General features: G+C 39.7%; 1 protein-coding gene and 1 long non-coding RNA gene across 3 annotated transcripts in view; one reads left to right on the top strand and one right to left on the bottom strand.

Annotated features, from left to right (window-relative positions):
• Positions 1 to 88: 88 nt before the first annotated feature.
• LOC120322727 lies at positions 89 to 2,153 on the bottom strand. The gene is made up of 2 exons (XR_005562595.1): positions 2,013 to 2,153; positions 89 to 369 (listed from the first exon to the last, which is right to left on the bottom strand). It is a non-coding gene; the product is annotated as an uncharacterized LOC120322727 (long non-coding RNA).
• Positions 2,154 to 2,236: 83 nt separating this feature from the next.
• DISP1 (dispatched RND transporter family member 1) overlaps positions 2,237 to 21,061 on the top strand; it is a 90,000-nt gene continuing 71,175 nt past the window's right edge. For both annotated transcript variants that reach the window (XM_027721277.2, XM_027721275.2), the window contains exon 1: positions 2,237 to 2,378. In XM_027721277.2, coding sequence (XP_027577078.2) covers positions 2,257 to 2,378 — 122 coding nt within the window. In that variant the 5' untranslated portion in view covers positions 2,237 to 2,256. The remainder of the gene's footprint in view (positions 2,379 to 21,061) is intronic.

The raw sequence follows: 21,061 nt of genomic DNA, 5'->3' as shown, positions 1-21,061 counted from the left end.
GCTTTCTGTGTAGTAATGTGGGGACATTATGTAAGTCCCTTGTGCGTCTCTTAAATTTGTATGTAGCAGTAAAAGACAGACAAGGGCATTTCAGTGGTTAAGAACTATTTTACTCATGATCATGGACTGTGGATGAGAATAATAATTAGCAGTCACTATAAATAAAGACATGAAGGGTTAAATGACAACAACCAAGTCAGATGATCTCTGTATAATCCTTCTTTTTCTGTCTCTTTCTTGTTTCAAAAACCAACTCGTTCCTTGTTGTTGATAGATGGAAAGACGTGTTATTCGAAGCCTTGCAGTTTTACTTTACAAATGAAATTTTGATTGGGCTTTGATCTGGATGGCTCCTCCTTTTCAGGAGAGCTGAAAATGAAGCAAAGTGATAAATTATTTCAGTACTTTCAATTTATTTTTTTTTGGTGACCATTACTTTCCAAAGCAATCTAATTAGTTACAGAGAACAGCATATCCAGAAGTAAATAACCAATATATATACGTGTATGTTTGATTTGTGAGTGCTATTGATTTTAATTTCATTAACGTAAAAGAGATCTGTGTCAGAATTTAGTGCCGTAAAAGAAAAATATGAATTTATATATTGCTAGATTTATACAGAGAAATATTGTATTAATTTACAAATATATCTTCTACCGGTGCCATCTATCAATGTCCAAAATGTGTTAATTATGGCAAATCGATCTGATGAGAAATTCCATTAGTTACAGCATCTCTTCCATGCGTGGGCACTAGATGGCACTGAAAGACAGGAGCTGTGGTGTGGAAACCTGGGTATTTTATATTTCTGGATGTCAGCGTACTTCAGTGGAAGATCACTGAAGCATAAACGACGTCCTGTAATCCATTTTGTGGGAGGAAAAAAAAAAAAAAAAGAGGATTCACAGGAATTACAGAAGCTATATTGCATGACTCAGTTGTTGCTTGAGCCTATAAAAGAAATCAGCACAATTAGAAATGAAGTGGCAGAATATGATACTAAGTGATCAGGGCTGACAGCAAAGTCCCTCTGCAGATGAGGGTGCTGGAGCTTTTCCTCTCTCATTTGCTCATGTTGCTTCACAGAAAATCTCCTCTAAAATTCAAATTCTCTCTCCCATTCACCATGGCGCTCCTTGAGTGCGGTTCTAGTCCCAAACTTTCCAGTGTCAAAAGCATCAACTTCCACAGCATTTCACACTCTGATTCTGCCCCGGTGTGACCAAACACAAACCCTTGGGCTGGTGCAGGAGACACACCACTGGCGTTCAGGATGAGGTCTGAGTCAGATCTAGAGATTATAACGAGTCTTTAATAAAAACCATGTCAAGTGAAGCCCAGAGGGAGGATGAGGAGCGAGGGAGGGGATTGGAGTCTGACTCAGTCTGCAAGCTCTGGCTCTCAAACCATCGCCAGCCTGACCCGGGGTGTTTCACGTGCTTCAGAGTGGTTTTCAGAGAGCCAATTACCCTTACGATGGGATGAAAGTGTAACAGCTTGTCATGTGCAGGGGATCACTGCAGATTATCCTATGTGTTATGCTGGTCTTTAAAATTGCAAATACATACTTTTATTCCGACCGCAAAAGGAAGCACTCAAAGGTTAGGAAACTCCACGTCCCTGAGTAACAACGCAATCGTATCTCAGCCCATTCTGTGCACTAAATGAGACAGAGGCCCTTTGGGATACAAAGGTACGCAACTGTGTAATTAAAAACTACGGCCTATGCACAAGTTGGCACAATTACAGCTGTTGCAAGCTTTCCCTAGGATTTCAGCACCGGATTTACCCGTGTAGATAACATTGTTTTCTATGTGCAGTTTTATATGCAATATTGACATGTTTTTAAAGACGAAGGGTGGTCCATTGCACGTGCGAGGAGTCTGCAGGGGCCAGAGGAGGGATCCGTGCCATGGCCTGGGATAAAACTCTCCTGGGGCCACTGTGACCTTCTTTCAATGAAGGGGAATCTTTTCAACCCCAGACTGGATTTTCCCACAGTTTAGATATACTTAATAAAAGCGCGTGTGTCAGACTGCGGCTGTTCGCAGAGTTTCAGGCACCCTCCGCTCGCATCAACCACCGCCGCGGGGGGCGGGCAGGGAGCGGGGCGAGCGCTCAGGCGAACCCCGCGCCACGCTCAAGATGGCGGGCGCCGGGCCGGGCGCCGCGCTCAAGATGGCGGCTCTGCCCGCCCCGTCCTCCCCGCCCTGCCGGCGGTGACTTCCGGAGGGAGAGGGAGAGGGCGTCCGTCCCATGGTAACTGCGCCACGGTGGGGACGCCGCGGCCGCCGCTCGCCTCCTCCCGCCGCCCGGCCCGCGACGACGGGCAGCCGCCGCCTCCGGGGCCCCGCCGCCGGCAGCCGCCAGGTCGCGAGGTGAGCGCAGCCCGCCGGGCGGGCGGGCCCCGCGGGGCGGGCTCTCCGCGCCGCCGCCGAGGTATCAGGTCGGGCCGGCGGCTCGGGGGAGGAGAAGGAGGAGGAGGCGGCGGCGGCGACGGCCCCGTGCTCGTGTAGCGGGGCAGGAACCCCCGGTCCGGCGGAGCCGCGCCCGCGGGACACCGGCGGCCCCTCCGCGGGGAGAGCCCTGGTGGGAGCGGAGGTGCCCTTGTGTCGCCTGAGCCTTACCTTAAAACGTCATGTAAAAATGAACTGATTTTCTTACCTTCACTTCTGAATTTCTGTGTTTTATTTTAGTGGGAGCTGGGGCCTTTTTGGTTTTTGGTGTTTTGTTTTTTTCTTTTTTTTCCCCCTTTATTTAAAGGTGTTCAGGCACATAACTTTTTCCGTTTGTTACCTGCTGAGGTATGATCAGCCTTTCATGTGCCTCTGGTCTTTGTTCAGACATAGGTTGCTCGTAGTTGCCTTATTTTATTTGCTAGGAGCCAGGACTCGTTGAGAACGTAAGGTCTACAGGCAGTGGTTTTGAAAGGCAGCTCATGTGGCACCCTTTGTCTTGGGAAATAAGGATACGGTGATTCCCGACTTCTGTCTGCAGGACCGATGTTGTCATCAGCCGCTTAAGCATTGCTTCCAGTGGTGGTGGGAAATGCTGGAGGTGTATTGGAGAGCCCATTATGGCAGAGGTCTGTCCAGAGGGAAGCCTCTTTAATTTCTGGATTCAGTGCGAGCAACCAGGTTACCAGAGTTATCAGAGATGGCACCTGCAGCCATTGGAATGATCTCCCACTGTACCCCACTTTTGGAATGAGTTACCTTCTGAGTGAGGGGCAACTCACCTGCTGGTTTCTTCCCATCTTCCTTCTAGTAGAGGAGGAGAGGATATCAGAAGTTTAATGGAAAATGCTTCTGTGAGGGTGGCAATAGGGCACTCCATCTGTTTTTCTCAGCCACTGGAGAAGATGGAAAAACAGAGTTTGGCAGAATGGTCGATGGTACACGTTGTATGTCAGTAAATGAAAGCCAGCTCTTTTTAGGAGGGGGATGAAGAGCTGTAGTTACTCAAAGCATGTGTGTGATCTAAATGAGCAAAAAGCCGTCTGATCAGAATTGCAAGTAGCTTGTTATAGAATACCTGGCTTGGACAAACCTGTGAAATAGTAGTAGAATGTTTCAGATGTTCACAGAATATTCTGAGTTGGAAGGGACCCACAAAGATCATCGAGTCTAACTCTTAAGTGAATGGACCATGTGGGGATTGAATCCACAACCTTGGCATGATTAGCACCATGCTCTAACCAACTGAGCCAACCCACTCCCCCAAACACTTAGGACAAGGCATCTAAATTGTCAGTGGGCTTATAAATGTGCTCAACTTTATAAGTGTTGACTGGTGGAACTGCAGGCAAATAAATGTGCAAGGAAGCAGTTGGGATGAATTGAGACTGGAAGGAAGAAGGGATTTCTTAATTGGACAAAGGAATAAGAGCCTGAAGCAAGCAGCCTGCAGGGATGGAAGTGAAAGAGATGTAGTGTGAAACAGCCAAGGGGGGGGACATAGCTATTTTTGGAGCAGAGAAATGTGTATTAGAAAAATATATACTTGAAACATTGGCACGGCACCAAGACTGCCAGAGTTCAAGAAGCATTGGGACAATGTTCTCAGACACATTGTGTGATTCTTGGGATTGTCCTCTTCAGAGCCAGGAGTTGAAGTGGATGATCCTTGTGGTTCCCTTCCAAATTGGAATATTGTGTGATTCTATGATTTGTAGACTCTTGTGGCAGATACTTTAGCTTATAATCACTAAATTGTTGACGCTAACATTCTTATAAACGTTCACACTGTATGATAATGTATATAACATGTACAAGTTATATTTATTTTACATTCAGAACAAAACATGAATGTATGTAAAATAAATGACTTGTGCTGCTTCAGTTTTTCAGTAGCTGCCAGAAACTGGTTTCAGTAGCTCCCAGAAACTACAACTAGTACTGGGATGCTGCTCTGCTGATTGCTGAATGTATGTGTGAACTGAGATACAAATTAAAGAGGCAAACAAACATCCAGGTGTGGGGTTTTGTTTTTTTTTTGCTTAAATAATTATCTTTAAATGTGAAACAAAGTAACAAAACAGCCTTTGACATTTGTATTCTGTTCAGCAATAGAATGGTTGAACTATACCATGATTGTCGTGTAAGGTATTTTGGCAGTCATTAAATAGAAAGAAAAATGAAATTCTGCAGAAAGATTTATTTCGTCCTTTATAGAGAAGGGAGTAATATCCTGTAGTAATATAATAGCTTAGCTTGAGGACACAGTTATTTTGAGATTATAAGCTTAAATGTGTATGTTGGTTAAAAGCAGATGGATGTTGAAATTGGGACCTGACACTATAGTGGTGCAAAATAGAGATGACTGTCATAGGATTTGAAACTTTATAGCATGACTCTGGAGGGGTTTTTTCCCTTTTGGGGGGCACAGTCTTCATGTAGGAAATAAAATGGAACAGTTGGGTTTTCCATTTTTTGTAGCCTGCTTTTGAGCTCATTGTAGTGAAGTTAAGCTTTTGGAAAATTATGTGAAATGATAAATAGGGCCACAGCGACGTCTTTTTGCCTTCATGGCACCTGGAAGAGGGCAGTGTCAGTGGCTTGGCTCTCCTGTCTGTGGAGCAATACCTTTGCTTTAAGGTGATGCCCTTCTCTTGCTCAGTAATGCATGGGGGACACGACTTCAGGATGAAGCTTGTTCTCTATTTCTTAGCAGACAGGCTTTCAACATTGCTGAGGACATGGGGATTTTCTCTTTAAATGATTTTTTTTTTCAGTCCTCCTTTCCAAATCTGCTACAATTGCAGATTCCTGACTCTGTTGGAGAATGCCATGTGAAGCTATTTTTGACTGATCAGAGAATTACTGTAGGAGGAACAAAAGACAGTACTGGGGGAGAAGTGGTCCCAAGGGGCCTCGAGAAGAAAGAGATGGAATTCAGATTAGTAGCCTCCAAAAAAGTCTTGCTGTAGAAGAGGTGAAAAATAAGACTATAAAAGAACAAAGGTAAAAAGAACATGTGAAAACACTTAGTTCTCATAATGTTACCCTTTCCCATGAGGAGGCTTTTTGAATGGCTTTCATAGTAATGCTTCTCATATGTTGACTGTAGATTTAAGCAGTAAGCTTGACTTTTTCTCTAAGCCTTTAACAGAGATGATTGATTTACTAGCTTTGATAGAGGGATAGAATTACTTTCAAACTTTGAAATATATAATAAGCACCTCAGATAATTAGCAAGCCTACAACTATCTCTCTTTAAAGTGATCAATGGCATTAATTTGGTTTGGTAACTATGGCTATTTTCTTGTTCAGCAGCCATATGGTATTTCTGAGTTTAGTGTGATTTCCTGTGAACAGTTTTTACAAAGTCTGCTGGGCTTTGGTGTGAAGTGCAGCAAAAATTAAATACTACAGGAAGGTGTGAAAATGTTCTTATATTAAAAGAAAAAAAAGCAGGTTCCTTTAACTTTGGTGTAAGAGTAGATTGTAGTCTCTAAATCACACATTCAGTAAGACTGTAATGCTAAAATAGTCAAATCTTGTGACTACTGCTTGTTTGATACCGAAGTTTTTAATGCAAATAACTATCAACAGATTGCTGTTTTGTTGTAAACAAAATACTTTTTAGCTCTACCATAAAAATGAGACCTCTTTTAAAGTAACATACCCTTTTAAGGGGTTTTCTTCTTGAGGTGTGATACATTAATGCTGTTGTTGAATGTCATTAATAGAATAGCCACAGGAAATTTCCATCTGAATTCTGATTTTTGAGGCTTACATTAGTCAAAAAAAGTGTGAATTTTATCTGTCACATGAGGAATGGCTGTGGGAACTGTGATTGTTTAGTCTGGAGTAAAGGAGCCTCAGAGAGACCTTATTGCTTTCTATAACTACCTGAAAGGAGGTTGTAGCCAGGTGGGAGTCGGTCTTTTGCTCCCAGGTAGCAAGTGATAGGACAGGAATAAACAGCCTCAAGTTGCTCCAGGGGAGGTTTAGATTGGATATTTGGAAAAATGTCTTCATTGAAAGGGTGGTCAAACTTTGGAACAGGCTGCCCAGGGAAGTGCTGTTGTCAGTATCCCTATAAACATTCAAAAATGTGTAGATGTGGTGCTTAGGGATGTGGTTTAGTGGTGGACTTGGCAGTGTTGGGTTAATGGCTGGACTCGATGATCTTAGAGGTCTTTTCCAGCCTAAATGATTCTGTGATTCAAAATCAAGAGACTTTGAGAAATATAGAATACATTTTGAGGAAGGTAGAATAACAGAGAGGATTCTTTGGTTGGGAAGGTCTGACCTGTATGTGAAGCAATTTTATAGAAGTGAAACATGCTTATAAATAGGAGCTTAAATTATTCTGGGAGATTCTCCAGCATTCAATATTAACAGAAATAAATCTGTCTGTGAGAGTTGTGGGGAAGGGGAACCAGTGTCAGATGGTGATCTGGGAAGAAGATCTGGAAGTGGAAACAATCAGGCCAGGTGGGTGGGGAAAAGAAAAGGAATGAAAGAGGTGTTGGGGCAATGGAGTGGGGCAGAGCCAGGGGTCATGGGAGACTAAAGATGATGCTGATGTAGGGTAGCAAAGACCTTGCAAGAATAAGGTTTTCTGGTCAGTAAAGGTGGCACTGAGGAAAGATGGAGAAATTGTTTGGTATATAGGCAGGAAAGTGCCACTTAAAATTAAGTAGGAATACTCCTGAAAGGAGTGACAGGCACCAGAAAAAGAACTAGTGACTGTAAGGTGTGTGATCTTGGAACATGTGGTTGGAAGTGATAATAGGGGCATGTGAAGCCCATTTCAGTGAGGGGAATCTGAGTTCTGAGGTGGGGAACTGGAGGTCTTGTGGTATGGAGACAGCTGGAGATGTGCATCCCAAAAGAAGAGAAGCTGTATGGGTAACCTCAAGAGGGACATGTTAGCATGCCATGCTGGATGTCCTCAGTAGTGCAGAGCCCAGAGTGTTGGTGACGGTGTGCTCAGCTTATAGAAGCTGAGAAGGAAACACTCTGCCCTCCCTGTTCTTATTCCTCTCCCCATCTTTATCCTCTATGGGAGATGTGAAAAACTTGCCTTCTGGTGGGTTGGTATAGTCAATATATGACTGGGAATAATATTAGCTTTCTGCATTCAAGTCTCTGAAGAAAGGTCTTGCTGTGTATTTTAATGTATAGCATTGTTGTTTTTGTAGATACAGACAAACGCAGCATGATAAAAACATTCTTGTGCTGTCTATAGTACAACATAACTCTTGTGCTATGTAACACAAATTAATAAAAACGACTGAATTAAGCCATAACTATTAGCAGATGGATACTGTGGTTTAGTCTTGTGTAGTCTCTCCTTGTTAATGAACTTCACATGCAGATAAAATGGGAGGGAGATAGACTTTAATGTGAGAAAATGTTTGCCTTCTCATCTGAAAACACTTATGTTCCTGGGCGAAGCAAGCGTGCTCAGTAATAGTCCTTTCTTGTGCAGAGCCATAGTGTTTAGAAATTAAACTATTGTTATTCTTGGGTTGACAAGCGTATCTCCCCCTCCTACAACTTCAATTCTTATCTTCTCTCTTTATGTAACTAAGGTTGGTCAGGGGCTGTAAACAGCCTTGGTTTAGACTTCCTGGTATTTCTCTGTGCCATTGCCATCCTTGCACGTGATCAGACCTGCCTGTCCGCGCTGAACCAGGGAGTGAATTTCAAAGGAGGTAAGGTTTATTGCCACAGCTGATACTGTGCTTGTGCCTTGCTTTTCAAAAGTGTTTGCTGTTTACTGAGTGTTTGAACAGAGCCTCAATGAGAATCGTTTCAGGTTTCAAAGTTTAAGCGCAGCATCATCATCATCATCTTCCTGGGACTTGTACTGTCTGATCAATGAGTATGTTTAAAAAATATTTTAGACGTGAAGTGACCGACTTAAGAACTGTTTCTTTCAGTGCTTCTCTCTTTAAGGCATCTTTTCCAATGCCATTTTTAATTGTAGTTGTAACATAAGAATTTTTCTGTGTTTTGTGTTAGAGGAGATGCATTTGCCAATAACGCGTGTTTGAGCTGCCTTTCAGGAAGTGTTTGTCAGGATTAAATATTTATAGACACAATGGAGCATCAGTAGTGAGATTTGAGAAGACACATTTTGTAAACACAAAATTCATTTTACCTGGAATGTGAGTGGAATGGTACAGCTCAGATTACACTTGTGCTTCAGGGTAGTGATGGAATTAAAGCTCAGAGTCTTGTAGTTTGTTTGTTGTTTTTTGTTGGTTTTCTTTTTTTTCTTTTTTTTTTTTTTTTTTTTTTTGCAAGGCCTCATTTGTGGTCTTCAGAGTTTTGCACTTTCCTATTAGTTGTTACAAGATATGGAGGGTACTCGATACTTATAGGCTGGGACTGAAGAAGCTTTTAGACTTGACGTGAACTTAAAAGACTTTCTTAGGTATTTTTTTCCCCTTTTGTTTGCTGCAAGTAGTTGCTGTGCTCAGCAATACAGCTGATAAGATCCATTTCTAATAGTAAAACTATTGGATACACCCTTGTTGGGCAGCACTTCTTGAAGTTGCATAAAAACTGGGTGATGTGGAGATATCTTTAGGTGGGAGGAAGGAAGAAGGGGATTTTGAGAACTACATAATTAATTGAAGATTGCTGCAGTTATGATGTTTTGGGCTTACAAAATCACAGAGTACCGTGCCACATAGTTTGAATATGTAAGTAAGCTAAAATATTTTCTTTAATACGTATGCTGTTCAAACTAATTATATAAAGCTGAAGGGAATTTTTGCCTCGGAGTAAACTTTACCCTAGTCTTAAACATATGTTCTTACTTATTGTTGATAGCTTCTTTAATACCATAAAAAACTACAGCAGGTATTGCAAGAATTCAGTAACTTAATCTTAACCTTTTGAAGTTAAATCATCTGAAATGCGTGTCGTGCTGATACCTTTATAAAAACATAATGGAATTAAAACTGAAATAATTATTAAAACCAAGATCACTATTATAGTGTAGAACTTACGTCTGTGGCAGTAAAGATCCTGAATAATCCTACATGCTTTTTAGGTATTTTCTTTGACAGTGAAACTTGTTGAACTGAAAAAGCAAGATTTGTATTAAGGGTTTTGGAAATGTGTCATTGTGTAATAATGTTTCTACATTAAACTGAAGAAAGTAGTGTTGTGGTTGACTGTGAAATGTAACTGGCTTTTTTTATGTGTTACTGCTTAACTATTGCATCAGTAAACTGATTTTCTCTGCTTTTCTTTGCTGTCAAGCAAAGCCAGTTTGATCTGCTGCAAGCTCAGTACTTTTGCAACTTGTTCTCTGTTAAAAATGGTAGAGATGGCATTAGTGGGAAAACAATTACTTGCTTTGTAAGCAGTGCGAATGAGTTATGACTAAGTATATTGATTTGCCTGACCAACACAAACTCCAGACAGATTTATTTTTTTTTGTCCATGGCCTTTCCATAAGAGGGTCACATGGCTGGTTGTTATTGCCCTGGATATGGTTGATTTCTACAAACCAAACTGCTTTCTGGGGAAATGGAAAGGTTTTTAAATTATTTTTTTAAATAGATTTTGATCACTGATGTGTGATGTTGAATGGATTGGGGGAGGCTTATCCCTCTCTTAGCTTCTCTTACTTTGCAAAACTCTTTAACTCCTCTTTGATGTGGCTCTGCCAATTGCATACACAATAAAAGAATTACTGACTTTCAAAAATATATGAATTTCTAGGTTTTTTTTTTTACTATCTAGGCAGGAGAAATCACATCTCTTTGCTTGTGCCAAATGTGATTTTGTTTTTTCTTAAATTTCCCACTTTCTTTTCTTTTCCACTAAACCCCCAAAGGTGATTTGAATATACTGTTCAGAGTTTCTTGCTGCATTTAGAATGTAGGATGCTAAATCTGTAAATCCCACAAACTGAAGCCCCAGTAATGGGATTATGAGACACTGAGATGACTCCTTACTTTTGCAGTCCAACAGGAATTAACACAGCTCCCTCTTGTTGGGTACCTGCAGCATTGCCCTTTCCAGCTGAGAGATGGTTCTGGTGGTCAGTGCCCTACTGTCAGAGGTTTTAAGTTAAAATTTAGTAAACTGGTAATAATGGGTCTGAATGGTATCCCCAAATGATTGTACTGCTTTACTCTTCAAATTCTGGATTAGTACTTTAAAATATGGATTTCTTTCCATAAATTGATTAAGAACATGTATTAGTTGGAAGTTCTGACATTGAGACAAAGTTAAGCAATTTTAGAATAAGGGTTAAATGGTAAATAAGGTAAAATAATGGAAGTGCATGATACAAAGGGATTATACTGTACAATGAACTGTTTACATTAGTATATTCCTGTCTCTAAAGAAGTTTTTCTATAGGCCTAGCTCTTCTATGGTCTCTTCAGGCACATTTGATACAAAGGACATCCTTTTATCCTTACTTTAATTAAGACAGTGTACTTATAGAATAGTTTATGGTGAGAAGAAGAATAAGGGCTTGGCCTGCTACTGAGTGAAGAAACATAACGTGATGCTTAGAAAACTGTATGTTCAGTGCACTTGTTGCTTCAGATCTCTTTATTGCAGGTTAAGCTGTAATTATACCTGACCCCAGAAACAGAGGAACTTTTCTTAGATAAAGAAGAGGATGAAGAACACTTACAAAAGTGGTAATTTGAAAAGCAGGTGAAATTTTAATGAAGGATAGTTTGGTTTGCCTCGTTCCTGGTCGCAGAACCGGTATCAGCTTCCATGTAGACATATAAAGTTCTTTAAATGGGGAGAGAAGCCAAGCCCAGTACCTGTATCTGCGTGGGACAGGTGGAAAAGAAGCACTGGAGATCTGGAGTCCACTTCCTAAAACATTGCAACAAACGTGAACTATTTGATAAGCTTTTTTAGTAACAAGTAATAAAGGCGATAAATAAACATAAATGTGGGTTTTCTCAAACCAAAATTCACAACCTCTCAAGTCTCATTTCATGGCATGATATCCAGTCTTGTTTGGTAGAAACAAGTATGTTCTTAGTTTAATTAGTTATTCTAATGGATTTTTCTGTGGGATAAACAAGGATGTTTCTCTAAATACGGTAAAGTTGGTGAAAAACCTTAGTTTCATGGATCACTGTCAGACCAGAGGATGTCTAGACTGAATGATCTCTGCAGGGTTCTGTCAGTAATTTTGACTTAAGTGAAACGTTAAGGCAATGCAGTATTAACAGCAGATGGTATCAAGCTAGGAATTGCTGCCAGTGCATTGGAAAACGTGGTTAGGGTTCAGAATGACTCGAAGGAAATAGAGAAGCAGTCTGAGAGGGGGGAAAAAACCCATGCCTTTTGGATAAGGACAAGATTCAAGATCCTCTATTTATTTATCTCTACCAGAAGACTGCGGGGCAGTAGAATGAGCTTGGTGCAAAGTGTCTGGGAGTATTGCTGTTAAGAAGACAGATGTGATTCTGTTAACACAGATGATGCAAACAGCTCAGGTGTGCTGTGACGTGTATTCAGGTTAAGTTTCTGTACAGCACCTGACAGTCCTCCATGCTAGGCTTAGGCATTTCGCCCCAGGAAAAGCTACAGTACTTTGAGAGAGCATAGAGGAAAGTAAAGGATAAAGTCTTGAAAATGTAATTGTTTTATTCACAGAGATATAGAACTGTTTCCCTTAAAGAACAGAAGACTACAGAGAGAAGGAAGAATTGTTTTCAGGTGAGATAAAAACAAGGAGAGTGTTTTTCAGTGTAGTCACTCTGACAACAGAACCACTGATAATGTGTTTAAACTGCAACAAAGATGGTGTAAATGGGCATTAGAAAATAGATTGCTTGGGAAGACTTATGGTATTTCCATTTTTAGAGTGCCTCATAAGGCACAGATTAACTATGTCTAGACCGTGTTTTTCTCTCCCAGTCCTGAGAGGCAGGATTAGCAGATTTATTGAGCTCCTTTCTAACCATTAGAGAATTAGAAAATCCTAGAAGGCTTTCTAGAAAGCAGGGGCATTCGAATTAAAAAGGTATCAAAGTGTTTAATAGCATTGGGCCCATGTTAATCACCTTCTCATTTCGTGCTAATGGGTCTTGCTATCAAAATTGCACATCTGTACTCTCTCATTTCCACTCCCTGCTCTTCAAAGAAAAGTAATATTGCATTGGAGGAGAGGGGGAAATACTTTTATAAATCTTCTGGCTCACTTCCATTTCATGTCTGTAAATATCTTCCAGTTGATACAGTAAGTGTATACTGATGGCTACAAACTTCCAGAATCAAACTTTATTCCCCAGCTATATATGAAATTGCTTTGGGGAAGAGGGAGAAATTAGACTCTTACCCCATGGTAAGTTTGATATCAGATTCTTAGATTTCAGACTGCTTTGCTCATTACTCTGAGTTAGAATTAAGATATAATATAAACCATTCCCTCATTAGCAGATACCAGTCTTTATCTTGCATGCCTTTTTTTCTGAACCTGGCAATTAAAATGCACGAATAAGAGGCAATGTACTCTGGTAGCAGGAACTTGGGCCTGGGAGACAGAACTGTCAGCATCTTAATCTTAGACATGTTGTTGAATTACGATTTGCTGAAGGGCATGTTTAATTCCTGGCCCTCTTTTCCACACACAAAATGTAATGCTGTAAGGATTAATTTTTTTGTCTCTAGCTGCAGAGATGAAAACTCTCAAACATGTCTTTCCACATTAAAACTTAGAATGTAAGCCCAAGGTTTTCATTCATGGATCTTTAGGGTCTTTGATTTATTCTGATACAGTATCTTCAGGTTAAAGAACAATAATTTAAATTTTGGTAGGTTGAAAAATACCTATGACTATGGTATTTTCCCTAGTCTTTGTGTATGGAAAATGCAAACTCCTCTTTTCTTCCTTTGCTTTTTTTCCCCTGCTACTATTGAAGAGAGCTCCTTTCTCAAGGAATTCAGATATATGGTCTAGTTGTTGATTTGTTTCATTTATAAGGGTACAGAAAGCTTGCAGAATTCAAATTTTATTGGAATCCCAGTTCTTTTCCAAGTGAGAAGGCTGTATCAGTATTAACTGGTTTGACTTGTAGCATTGTTATAGAAATGCAGCTAGCCTAAGGATTTATTTTTTAATTTTAGTTCCATGTGAGGCTGAGGGCAATGCTCATATGATGTCATTCTGGTTGGACAAACCAGCAGTGTTGAAGAGTGAGAGGGTGTGTGGGGTCTTTAGGGCAATGATTTACCTTTGTTAAAACTGGTAGCATCAGGATGAAATCCCTGCAGGCTTCTTTCTGCAGGTGCTGTTTTAAGGCCTCCACAGATGTTTGCATTTAAATTTACTATTAGCGTCACCTCACAGGGTTTATAGTTCGTTCAGTGAATTCTTTGTGAAAGAACTGGCATCATTTTTTAAAAGGTTATGTTCAATTCTTGTTTCCACAGCACAAGTTGCCATGGATATGTCAGGTTCTTAATGTTTGTTTACAGAGGAGTGAGGTAGAGAAGGTTCATGCTAACTATTTACAAATGAATGTTCTGCTTTCAAATGATGCTGTTCTCATTGGGAGTTAACTGGCCAGTGAATGTAAATTCTACTCTCTGCTTTGAGAATGGATTAAATTCACTTTGAAATTACTTAATGCAGAGATGTTCCTGTGTATATCTTTACTCTGCACTAGCTTGTCAGTTGTTGAGGTTGCTTTATTCCCTCTGCAGTAAAATAACCCTGCTGATTCTGTGTGCCCTGTGTAGTGTGTTGGAGTCCTGTCAATCAGCATTTAAATAGGGAGGGCACGTGCCCAGAACTGAGGAATGCAGTATTGCCACTGTAAAACCTGCTGTATCTCGTGGACCTGCATGAGGCAAGAAAAGGTCCTAGACTTGCCATGAATGGTGAAAAGGGGATGGTGATTTTTTTTTTTTTTTTTGCTAAGAACTGACATAACAAGGAAATTAAGCCATAAAACTCCTGCATGTGTAGATCAAATGCCCAGGAGAGACTACTTACATAATACAACACTTAAAGTATGTTTCTGGTCAGTTCTCTGCCTTCCAAATCCTCTGCTTCGCTCCTTCCTAACTGCTCATTTACTTTTCTCCTCTTCCAAAATAAAGACCACAAAGATAAATGTGTTTATATAACCTCTGAAATCCTCATTCAGAAATACAGACTTCTGACTTTCAAGCCCATGCAAACTACCTGCTCAGCACACCAGACTCTGCTATTAAGTAACCACTAGAAAAAGTATACAGTTAAAACAGAAGTCAAACATTAACTTGTTCCTTTCCCAGGTCACACTGGAAGAGGCACGGGCAGGCATGTTTGAAAGCTGAAGAAAACGAACCCTGTCTTTGTCATAGGGAAGGTACAAGTAGACTAAGTGCTGCTCATGTCTTGTTGTAAGCTGTGCAGTCCTGAAGGACAAGATAAACAACTGCTGCAGGACACATGGGTAGTTTTATTTTTGTCAAATAAGCCGAAAGAGAAGGCAAAAGTCAAGAGGCAACATAGTGGACCTGAATGAAAAGGTGAACGTACTCTTGTGGAAAGTGGAAGATAAGGAAGAAACACCTATTAAAGAAGCAGCTCTGTTGGAGATAGGTGACTGCTTTTACTGGGGCAAAAGAAACAGCAGCAGTTGTCTTGGTAAAATCGAGCCTCGTTTACGTGCTGTGATAAACTTAATTGTGAAACTCCACAGCCACAATGACTCTGTCCCCTTCCACTTCATCATCAAAGGCAGGGGGAGAAGCCTGGGCAGGATTGAACTGTACCAGTCTTACGAGCTCTACTGTCAACCTTTTAAAGTCATCTCACACGTAAAGTTTATTAAAGGTATTTTGATGGAAGTGTGAGAGTCTTATACCTTGTGTGTTCCAAAAATCTGAAATGTCTCTGCAAAGAAACGTCATGTGTATTTTAAAATGTGTAAATGAAATACCCTCAGTGTGCTAATTTTAGTGCAGTATGTCTGAGCTGAGTTTCCAAATGAAGGTAACAAGATGTTCTATGGGTTTAGTATCCATAGCAATAGCCAGAGGTGTCTTTGTGAGGTGATAGGTACAGATACAGCTGTGTTATAGGCTATGCATGTGTAATAGAAGAGCTCTTTCATTGCTTTTACAGGTATAGTGCAAACCTTCAGTGACTTGTTCAAGCTAAATACACCTTCATTTTCCACTCAGAAACAGGAACATGGAGTCTGTACTTCCTGCACCTCTTTGGAGATACAGTTTGGTTGGGTCCTTCTTTGTAGCCAAACATCTGTTCAGGAGTGTGTGCCAGAGAGAGAACCTTTATCTTGCAGAATAGTGAGGCAAGCTGTAGTCTAGTTTTCTTTGACACAAGTTCAACTTCTTTGGGCAGAAAGTGAGCTTGGATTTCAGGAGGCTAGAATCACATGTCTAGGACTAAATGAAGTTGTGAGAATTTTCACTGGAATCTCTGAGAAAAGGATTTTTAACTTAAAGTTTTGAGGCCTGATGTGGTGTGGCTCCCTGTCCTGCCTCTAATATATAGCCCATGTACCACAAATGTACAAATTCGTCAGGATATTACAGCATGACAGTGCTTGGGGATGAATGCCTTTTGCAGTCTATGCTTATTAGGTGTTGTCTTAACAATACCAATCTGTTTCTGCTGATAATCACCAGTTACCAAGTGCTCTTGGGGTAGTGTGCTTTTATGGCAGTTCAAGCCTAATTTCCAAGTAGATTTCTAGATAAAAAGCCCCTGTGTTTGGTTGTTTTGGGTTTTTTTCAATCATCCCATGTGTTTATTTTCCATACCTGGAAACTGTGCTTGGGCTAGTGACAGGGAAGAAAATCCAAAGTTCTGTATACATCTATTGGATTACTTCATTTTCCATCAATCCTCTGGCCTGACCCAACAGCCAGCTTCCAATGCTGACGCTGCCAGCCATCAAGATCCTAAATATTCACAGAGCACTCTATTAAATGTTTTCAGATTAACACTTATTGCACAGTAGAAAGTGCCTCAGATGCAGAATGTCAGGGGAAAAAATAAGATACCCAGAATTTTGTTCTCTTATTCCAAAAGGGGTGACTGCTCCTGTGAGTGTGTTGACGTGGAGGAAGCTGAGCAGCCACCTTGTTCTTACACTTGCCTCTGTATTACTCTTCTGGAACAGCTCATGGGATATGAGGTACATTTGGAACTAAATAGCCACTTAGATGAGGCATTAAAGTGAGAGTGCTCATCTGTTAGATTCTGGTTTACTTAATACTTATCTGTTTTTTTTCCTCAGTTTTTTCACATAAGATTCCTTATCTCATGCAAGAAATCGAAGCTTGTTCTGTGAGCCATAAAAATCAATCTTAATATTCCGAATTTATGAGACTTAATTATTGTTGTTTCTCTGTAATCTGCTTTTGATGTAATTATTTTCCTTCGAGAGAGGAATAAATTTGCATTACTGTTTAAAAGATTCACATTTGAGAAGTTTGTCCCAAACCATGGGTTAGGTTTAAACCTTGAAATTCCCCTTGTATGCAGATGGGATGTGGGAGTTTCCTGAGAGTTTGTGATTTGCACTTCTATGCTGCTTTGTGCAAACAGTACTTGATAGCAGGAGTTTCTCTCCAACTGTATTTTTGCAGAGATTTGTTATTCTTTATTTGATCCACATGCTCTTTAATCTTCTGTGCTGAATGCCTGAGAGACATTGTGATAGGTAGGTATGCTGAGTTTAATTAATGAAGGCGTTGTTGTGTATATCTGAAAGTTCTATAGGGGACCTCTTTGCTGGCTAGAGCTGTGTATGTGACTGTTCTGTAAGGCTGCCAGGGTTTGAGAAAATTCATACTGAGAAATGGTATTTTTATAGTTTCTTGAAGGGTGTGGTTGAGTTCATACTGTTCTTATCCACGTAAGAGAAATGACTGTCTAAACAGTATGTCTTGATTCTCTCCCAAAGTAGTAGCAAGCAGGTGTGTGGCTTTGCAAAGTAAAGGAATAAGAAATTATTCTTACCATATTTTTTCATTCTCATTTAAATAGCTGAATTATTTAATCTTCCTACCTGTTACTTTTAGTGATAATTCAGCTGAAAGTTTGAGAATGGATTCTTTGCTTCTGGTGCTCTTGATGTGATGTCCATCACCTATAAAGTCCTGACCAGGGCAGAGACCTAAGGCCTTGGATGCCTTTTATGTTGTGTTATGTTTTTTTATGAGACATAAGTGTACTAATTTTAGGTATTGTTATTTTCTCCTATTATAAGCTATTTAGTGCTAGAATTCTATATCCCAGTGTCTGTAAAGGATCCTCTTAAGTAGCGAAATTAATAGAATTACTGTGAGCATGTGATTTTTTTGTGAAACTCTGAATTAAGCACATAAAAAGTTACTCTTTTCAGTGTCTTGCTGTGCTAGAAAGAAGGATTTCTACACACAGAGAGCTCTACATACTTTTGAAGGCATGGCAAGAATGTCAGCGTTCATAAGTAAACTGCACTTTCAAGTAAAGTGGCAATGCACTTAAAATTGATGTTATAAAGCCTACTTATTGGCTGGTCAGTGATCTGTAACCTTTAATTTCTTCCTATATATAAACTTTTACATATTTTAGGGAATAAAAGATTAATAATTTCAGATTCATTTATTTAAAATATATTTTTGGGTTGGCATTTGTGCATTTGGTATCACCTCTCGGGCAGGTTTTTTGCTCTATGTTTCTGACTAAATAGCATGGATGTGCATGTTAGGGATGTGTACTGGGGACTCTCTGCTAGGGATTTCTTAGGTCTGTAAAACTCTGTTAGTGCACAGAGCACTCGCTCACTCTCCTGTCCTAGAAACAGTTGTTGCCCACAAATGCTGGCGTTCCTGTGAACATTACAGTTATAATGGTGTTGAAGGGAGTCTGTGAAGTGCAAATACACATTATTAGAGCATTGTATGTATTATACTGACTCATATTTAGCAGAAGACTGTGGCTTGCCTCAATCCTGCAGAGCTGCAGTTAAACTTTTATTTGTTTTCCCTGATATTTTAGACTTTTTAGCAGCTGTCATTAACATGCAGTTGAACAGTTTGAGTGCTAGTTGGAAACAGGTGGTGCATGCTCCGTATATCTCGAGATACAAATGATGAACAACAATGTTGTTACTGAAAATGTAGATATTTGTGTCAGCTTGTGTTGGTTTTGTTTTAGCAGAACTTTGATATTCTTTGCTGTGGAGGAGTATGTATTGTTCAAAAATGAATTTAGGGATAAAATGTTGCTGAAATATTAGTTCACTATAGATGGCTAAGGCTGTACAAAACCAGCATAGAATTCGCTGACTTGATTGTAGAGGGTATGGATTAAACCAGTGGCAGAATGTCATAACTTGCAGCTGAAAGACAGCTTTGTATGAAGCATTTCATTTAGCATGCTATGATTCCCACCAGAATACTCCCGTGTTCACTGAATGTGGCATGTGTACAACTGAGAGAAACACTTGCAGAACACAGTGGTATCTTTTACAAGCAGACACTTTGGGATGGCTTAAACTTCAGGCAGGGGCTCTTATTTTGTACCTTATTTGGATAGTAGAAACATAGTTTGCAGTAGACTATATCCTGTAGCAAAGTATTAGTTTTGTGTCTTAAATCTGTTGGCAAATTGAGCCTTTTAAACTTGCAGCTAAAAGTGCATCGTGTCGGGTGCACTGTAATTGAAGAAGAATAAAATTGAGGCAGTTAATTGGGCCTCCTTAATTGAATCTGTGGCTGAAACACTCTTATTAAATCTTTTAAAAATATTATCCATATCTTTCTACAATGTTGTTGTGCTAATCTGTTCAGTCAAGTAAATGAGGGTTGATTCAGACCTTTCTTTTAAGTGAAATCCCCAGACCATTAAGCCAGCTAAAATAAATGTAGACATTTGGTTTTCATTAGTGTTGTAACTGAAACAAAAACATTTTAATGACTGATCCCAGAGTGTTTTGAAGTTTTTGCAACTTTGCTAGGAAGGTATTTAAACTGTAGTATCAGTTGCAAGTTGGCCATAAGCCAGGTTTTCAAAGCTGTTTCAAAGCAAGATGTTGGGTTGCCAGAGTGTTATGAAACAAGAAAAGTTTGAGAGGAGAGAAGCAGTAGAAGGTAGTTACAATAAAATTTGCACTGGTGAAATGAAATTACCTGCTAAAAGGACACAGTGACAATATCTGTGCTGTATTAAATTTGCTGCTTTGTTAAAGAGCTGTTTCATTTATTTGGGAAGAAACACAATTTTGAGCTCTAATACTTACATGAATAAAGAATCAACTACCCCAGAATCAGTGTACTTATTAGATAGTTTTCAGTATCTTAAGCTTGCACAAAATGAGACCCTCTTCTAAGTAAAGAACTTGTATGTTGCTTACAAGATCTAGTTTAAAAAATGCTTTTGGGGAAGATATTTAAGTTGGTCATGATAGATGATGGCAGTGAAATCTGATAAAAATTAGCATGTGGACTTGGTCTTTGACAAATAAAATAATCTGTAGCTCTACATTCATGGAGATAATTAAAGTGCAGTAAGAGGAAGATTCCTTATTCTGAGTCATGCTGTAGTCACAATAATGTCTCATGGAAAACTTGCTGAAGTTGTTGAAACCTTCTGGGTGATCAGGGGTCAGCTGGGGAGCCAGGGGGGCTGGATATCAAGAGCTTCATTGTGTCCAAACTGCATTCTTGTGGTTGTTGCTTGGCCTGGGTATGCAGAGTCCCAGTAGTGGTGTTTACCAGAGTAATCTTAGGTCTTGGTGTTTGTATTTTATTTTTTTTTTTTGGTCCTGATGGGTGATTTGGGTTTAAGTGGCAATTAGGAAAAGACCAGATTACTTCATTTAGGCTATAGAAATGCACAGTTATTTCAGCTAGGGAAAACCAGCACTTCTAGGAGAAAAAAAAAACCAAAGAAAAAACAACAAAACTACCAACAAAAACAAACCAACCCAATAAACCCCTGCTCAGATGAAATTACTGAACTGTTTATCTGAATAAGTTTGAATTTTGATGGGTTCAGCTTCACAGTTGTAACCTTAGTGAAGTGATTTAGTTTAGAAGTTTAATTGACAAAAATCAGGTGTTCCTAAAAAAATCCCTCTATCATAAGCAGGAAACAGTGATCTGAGAGTGGCTAAAGGTCTGGGTAACTTCTCAGGGTTTCATCCCAATACTTGATTTTATATATTCACCTTTTAGGAATAATGTTGTTATGTAGAAGGCGTATAGCCAAGCTGAACTTAAGTAAATTGTTTTATCTTTTGCAAGTATTATGTTGCTGTGTATCTGTCCTATTATTTCAATGTATGGTATCTCATGTACAATATATACCCTTTTCACTGACTTTATAAGGATTCCGTAACTTTCTTTAAGCTTTGAACAGAAATATAACGTTTTACAACATCAGTTTGGCATGCAATGAAATTTTTATTTGAATGCTTGAATTAAAGGTTTTTACAAATGTCAGATCATGAAAAGTTGAGATATGATAATGAAGCTGCCCTTCTGGGAAGGGTTTGAAAGGCAGTCTGCCTCTCCTCTTCTCCCATATTCTGTCTCTGGAATATTTCTTTTGTGGTTTCATTACTGGGATGTTTTAGCTGATTTGTCTCATGTACTAA

Source organism: Pipra filicauda, unplaced genomic scaffold, assembly GCF_003945595.2.
Source record: "Pipra filicauda isolate LSUMZ 115617 unplaced genomic scaffold, ASM394559v2 scaffold147_size4022426_pilon, whole genome shotgun sequence".
In the NCBI taxonomy this organism is placed as follows: Eukaryota; Metazoa; Chordata; class Aves; order Passeriformes; family Pipridae; genus Pipra; species Pipra filicauda.
This window is presented reverse-complemented; position numbering and strand designations above follow the sequence as displayed.